This window comes from Homarus americanus, unplaced genomic scaffold (genome assembly GCF_018991925.1).
Source record: "Homarus americanus isolate GMGI-L3 unplaced genomic scaffold, GMGI_Hamer_2.0 scaffold53233, whole genome shotgun sequence".
Classification (NCBI taxonomy): domain Eukaryota; kingdom Metazoa; phylum Arthropoda; class Malacostraca; order Decapoda; family Nephropidae; genus Homarus; species Homarus americanus.
The window spans coordinates 3,640,635-3,646,634 of record NW_024751660.1 but is presented as its reverse complement, the minus strand read 5'-3'; the positions used below and the strand labels follow the sequence as shown (position 1 = coordinate 3,646,634).

At 47.3% G+C, this 6,000-nt stretch overlaps 1 protein-coding gene across 8 annotated transcripts in view; it reads left to right on the top strand.

The window, feature by feature from the left end:
* The first annotated feature begins 1,747 nt into the window (after nucleotides 1-1,747).
* The window catches only part of LOC121854771 (protein lin-10-like), a 126,221-nt gene continuing 121,968 nt past the window's right edge, over nucleotides 1,748-6,000 (top strand). For 6 of the 8 annotated variants that reach the window (XM_042349545.1, XM_042349544.1, XM_042349542.1 and 3 more), the window contains exons 1-2: nucleotides 1,748-2,353; nucleotides 5,300-5,379. In XM_042349545.1, coding sequence (XP_042205479.1) covers nucleotides 2,155-2,353; nucleotides 5,300-5,379 — 279 coding nt within the window. In that variant the 5' untranslated portion in view covers nucleotides 1,748-2,154. The remainder of the gene's footprint in view (nucleotides 2,354-5,299; nucleotides 5,380-6,000) is intronic. The other 2 variants (XM_042349547.1, XM_042349543.1) reach the window with 1 other exon arrangement.

Below are 6,000 nucleotides of genomic sequence, written 5' to 3'. Positions count from 1 at the left end.
TCACCTGGTGTTTATTCTTCACCTGGTGTTTTACTCCTCACCTGGTGTTTACTCCTGTTTTATTCCTCATTTGGTGTTTTATTCCTCACCTGGTGTTTATTCCTACCTGGTGTTTATTCCTCACCTGGTGTTTATTCCTCACCTGGTGTTTTATTCCTCACCTATTTATTCCTCACCTGGTGTTTATTCCTCTGCTGTTTTTCCTCACCGGTGTTTATTCCTCACCTGGTGTTTATTCCACTCCTCATCTGGTGTTTATTCCTCACCTGGTGTTTATTCCTCCTGGTGTTATTTCCTCCCTGGTGTTTCTCCTCACCTGGTGTTTATTCCTCATCTGGTGTTTATTCCTCACCTGGTGTTTATTTATTCCCCACCTGGTGTTTATTTACTCCTCTTGGTGTTTATTCCTTACCTGGTGTTTATTCCTTACCTGGTGTTTATTCCTCACCTGGTGTTTATTCTCACCTGGTGTTTTTCTTCCTCACCTGGTGTTTACTCTCACCTGGTGTTTATTCCTCTATGGTGTTTATTCCTTACCTGGTGTTTATTCCTTACCTGGTGTTTATTCCTTACCTGGTGTTTATTCCTCACCTGGTGTTTATTCCCAGCCTGACGTGAAGGAGTATCCATTCCGGGTTATATAGACAGTATACATGTGTGTTAATACATCCAGTAACCTCGCTTTACTGTACTGGTGGTCGAGCTTTGAAAATACTCAAGCATGTCGTCTCGGATCTCTCATTAGCGAGCATAAAAGACTGTGGTATAGGGAGCGTGGGAGGAGGCTGGGCAGGAGGCCTGGAGCGTGGGAGGAGGCCTGGGCGTGGGAGGAGGCCTGGAGCGTGGGGAGGCCTGGAGCGTGGGAGGAGGCCTGGGCGTGATGGGGGGATGCTGGAGCGTAAGGGGAAGCTGGAGCATGGTAGGATATGGAAGGTCGAGTTAGATTATTAAGGTGGAGATAAGATTAGATTGGGTAGGTTAGGTTAGGTGAGGTGAAGGTTAGGTTAGGTTAGGTAAGGTGTTAAGTGATTATGCTAATGTGTGTCAGGTCAATAAACAGTCAAGCAACACACACACACACACACACACACACACACACACACACACATCATGCGGCTCTTGTGTATGGTTGTGTGTGGGTTTACATGGTAGTAACTTGTCAACAAATCTATCCAAAGTCGCGTGTTGTTGTTGTTGTTGTTGGAAGCGTGTTTGTGTTGTTACTGGTTGGTAAAAGAAGTCACTCAGGCAAGGAAATGTCAGACGGAAGAACTCCTCCTGGCGAACCTATGTCGGACGATACAAGCTAAACTCTGTGTTGCAAAGGTTGTTTATGAAAAGAACTCTTGAACTTGGTATATTTTTGTCCCCCTCAAGATGAATGAATCCTTGAACTCATTAAGGTCTTACTTGAGCTAATGAGGTAATACTTGAGCTGTATGGTGTGTGTGTGTGTGTGTGTGTGTGTGTGTGTGTGTGTGTGTGTGTGTGTCGTAAAAGTACATAAGATTAGCCACCCTAGCACGGATTGGTTGAGGTGAGGTTAGCATTAGGTTAGGTTAGGTTAGGTGAAATAAGGTGGGGGTGAATATTCTTCAAGTGATTCGGTACATAATTCAACTTCATTCTGATTGCCATTTGAAACCTTCGTATTGTGAGATTATTAAGTATTATTATTATTATTATCATTATCATTATTATTATTGATATAAATGATCTTGTTGCCTTTGTTAAACGTGATATTTACCTGCAGTTTGCTTGTACAGGTGTGGTGAAACTTAGGTGAAGTGATAAGTACATTAAGTTATAGTGTTGATCATTGTGCCTCTCACCATGACCTTTGTGAAGCACTATAGTGAGGAGGTGAATGGTGATGGTCGACGAGGATGGTGAAGTGAGTGCGTAGGACCTATATAGTGTCACCCTTCATCATACTTTTGAGGATGGTGATCTGTGTAGTGATGATACGCCGTCTGTGAGGAGTATGGTGATGGTGTCCGTGTAAGAGTATAGTGACTACATGATAATAAGTATCAGCGATGGTGTACCGCCAGTGAGGGAAGTGTTGTGAAGGTATTGTGAGAAGTATCAGTTATGAGGGGATGTGTCGTGATGGTGTGGTGAAGATGGTGAAGTAGTGATGGTGAGGTAGTGATGAACGGAGGGTTAGTTCAGCGTCTGGCCGAGCTGAACCTTATCCGTGACCCGGCCACCGTAGGCACCAAGACCCTAGTGATCACCAGGCCCAGGCAGCATCCCGTGCACCAAGGTGAGTCACTAGGCCTAGTCGCCAGGCCCTCAGTGCACCGAGATGAGTCACCAGCCCCGGTCACCAAGCTCTCCCCGCACCAAGGTGAGTGTCCAGGCCCGTGCTACAGTGAGGAGGGGGGTAGGGTAGGAGGGGGAAGGGGGGGTAGGAGGGGGAGGGATCTTACACCCCGCAGAGATGAAGAGGAGGAGGAGGAGGCTCTTCACCTCCCAAGATAAGTCAACAATGATCACCAAGCACGTGTGTGGAGACTAACTTGTGGACGAACAGGGAGTGTGGTGAGGAGTGTTGGTGAGTGGTGGTGGGGAGTGTTGTGAGTGGTGGTGGGGAGTGTTGGTGAGGAGTGATGGAGATGAGTGGTTGGGTACATACTCACTCCACCACCTTCACTCTCCCCCACACTGCTCGCCCTCATAGTGCTATTAACCACTGAGTGTGAGTGTCTCCATACACACTATACTGGTGTGGTGGTGGCGTGTAGGTGTGGTGGTGGCGTGTGGAGGTGGTGGCGTGTGATGGTGAGGGTGTTTGGACCACGCCCTCATTACGCTGATGGTGATGGACTAACTAGCCTCATTAGTTAATAACCACCACCTGCGGCTGTACCTGTTGCGCTGTCATCACCTTTCCACACCTGCCGGGGGGGTACCATCTTTCCACACCTGTTTGGGAGTTGTGTGCACCATATGTCCACACCTGTTTGGGAGAGTTGTGTGCACCATCTTTCCACACCTGTTTGGAGGTTGTGCTCACCATCACCCACACCTGTTTGGGAGAGTTGTGTGCACCATCTTTCCCACACCTGTTTGGGAGAGTTGTGTGTGCACCATATCACACCTGTTTGGGAGAGTTGTGTACATCTTTCCACCTGTTTTGGGAGGTTGTGCTCACCATCGCCTCCCACACCTGTTTGCAGGAGAGTTGTGTGCACCATCTTTCCCTACCTGTTTGGGAGAGTTGTGTGTGCACCATATGTCCTACCTGTTTGGAGAGTTGTGTGCACCATCTTTCCACACCTGTTTGGGAGGTTGCTCCTGCATCTTTCCCACACCTGTTTGGGGAGAGTTGTGTGCACCATCTTTCCACACCTGTTTGGGAGAGTTGTGTGCACCATCTTCACACCTGTTGTTTGGGAGAGTTGTGTGCACCATCTTTCCCCCACCCTGTTTGGGAGGTTGTGCTCACCATCTTTCTCACACCTGTTTGGGAGAGTTGTGTGCACCATCTTTCCCACACCTGTTTGGGAGAGTTGTGTGCACCATGTCACACCTGTTTGGGAGAGTGTGTGCACCGCTCCTCCCACACCTGTCATTTTGGGAGGGTTGTGCTCACCATCTTTCCACCTGTTTGGGAGAGTTGTGTGCACCATCTTTCCACACCTGTTTTGGGAGGTTGGCGCCACCATCTTCCCACACCTGTTTGGGAGAGTTGTGTGCACCATCTTTCCACACCTGTGGGAGAGTTGTGTGCACCATCTTTCCACACCTGTTTGGGAGAGTTGTGTGCACCATATGTCCACACTCCGCTAGCCTCTAAATGGACTCCTTGCTCCTGGGTTTTTGTCCTGAACCGCGATGTATTTATTTATGCATGAGACTGTCTGGTGAGTGTCAGGGCCAAGGTAAACACAATTATTCCTTATTGATTATAGCCGCCTACCCCAGCTGGTCTCTCTCTCTCTCTCTCCTCTCTCTCTCTCTCTCTCTCTCCTCTCTCTCTCAAGCCATTAAAATGGGCGAGAGTCAGGGAGTGAAAGGTAATAAACGCAGGTATATAAAGTGTGGGAAGTTATCTGAGGTAAGATGAGGTGGAAAGGTGCCTTGCCTCCTCCTCCCTCATCCTCCTCCTCTCATCCTCCTCCTCCTCCTCCTCTCTCCTTCTTCTTGCTTCCTCCTCCTCTTCCTCCTCTTCCTCCTCCTCTTCTTACCTCTCAGAGCTACGACAGAGTGTTTGGAAATATCGGTCCAGCGGAACAAAGTCGCGTCAGGTTGTTGATTATTATCACTCCTCTCAGTCCCCCCTCCTCCTCCTCCTCTCCCCTCCTCTCCTCTTCCATCCCTCACCCCCTCCCTTCACCTAACAACCTCCTGTCTCCCCTTCCCTCTATCTTACTTGGAGCCACTGTGTGTGTGTGTGTGGCATGTGTGTGTGTGTGTGTGTGTGTGTGTGTGTGTGTGTTCATGCTTCCAGCTCATAGTGTCCCATACGTCACATAATGCCCCTCCCCCTCCCCTTCCCCTCTCCTCCCCCGTCACCTTTCCCCGCCCCCCCAGCCACAGTCCTAATTGGTCCCAAACTAACCAGACCATTAGGTAGTTGTATGGTCCCTAGTGTTTATGTGCCCCTAATCCTATTCGGCCCCTAATCCTACTCGGCCCCTAATCCTACTCGGCCCCTAATCCTACTCGGCCCCAATCCTTCATAGACCTCAAATTGACTTAGAACTTAGTTTTTTTGTAATGGATAGGTTCGATTAGGTTAGGGCCCCTTAGGACGGACCTTTTATGATTTGGGGCCAAGGACTCGGGGCCCATGATCTCTTGAGGAGGTTGTCTGGGTGTGACGTGGCGGCGGCAGGTAAGTCAAGTCACTAAGGTGTGCTATAAACTTAATTAACTTTACGCCAGGATATTCTCTTAATTAATCATAAGCTTATTTTACCCTGGAATGAGTTTATTCAGCGCGTGTTCTTAATCCTGTACTGATAAAGCCTGACACCCGGCCTGGAGATAACGCTGGAATGGTGTCCGTTATGTTGGGATTTTGAGTGTGGTTTCCCCTTCGAGTTTATTTCCCGTTTTCTTTGGATTAATTATTTTTATTTGGGGGGGCGGATTACGTTTTCTCTTAATTTTAACTCATCCAATAGTGTTAAGTGAGAGGGAAGCTTATTGGCCAAGAGCTTTATGGCCTTTAGAATGTTTATTGTCTGTTAAACCATTTTTTATCTTCAGTTGTCTGTTAAATCAAGTACGTTACATTATCCCCAGTCGTCCGTAAACTAAACAACTGCCTTCTTTTCCTTCACAGACGATGGCGACACAGACCAAGAGACAGACCGCCTGCTGGGTCAACAGAGATCCGATGACCCGGGCTTCTACGATGAGAAGGTAAGTACCACCAGCGCTCTCCTACCCTCCTTGTTTATATATATGACGTCATAGTTGTCGGTGACGTCATCTTCGTGCTGTGACGCCGCAGTTGTTGACATTTCAGAGACGACAGATAGCGTTATGTGTGTCGACGTAGTGTGTAAGTTTTATAAGTTGTAATAGAAACGATACTTAATGCAATAACGGTGCTGATGAACAAAATGTATATATAGTGTATACTTATATAGAAGCCATTAGCTGGATCAATGACACTAGTGGCTTGATCTCAGCCAATATTACCTGTGACGTGACCCTCAAGTAGCGTCTTTTCCCAAAAGCGGACTTTTCTCTCTCCATATAATCCGTTAAGTGGGGAATTCACATTTAACGGACGGTCAATATAACGGAATTTCATCTCCATATACTTCGTTAGGTTGAGGCTTCATATCTCGCGGGTCTTCGATATAACGGACGTTCTTCTCTATATAGTCCGTTAAATAGAGGTTTTGTTATAATTGGTGAGTAAAGGGGTTTATATAGTAACAAACTGGGATGACGAAGATTAAACCAAAACTTATTTCACCTGAAGATTAAACCAAAGTTTATTTCACCTGAAGATTAAACCCCAAGCTTATTTCA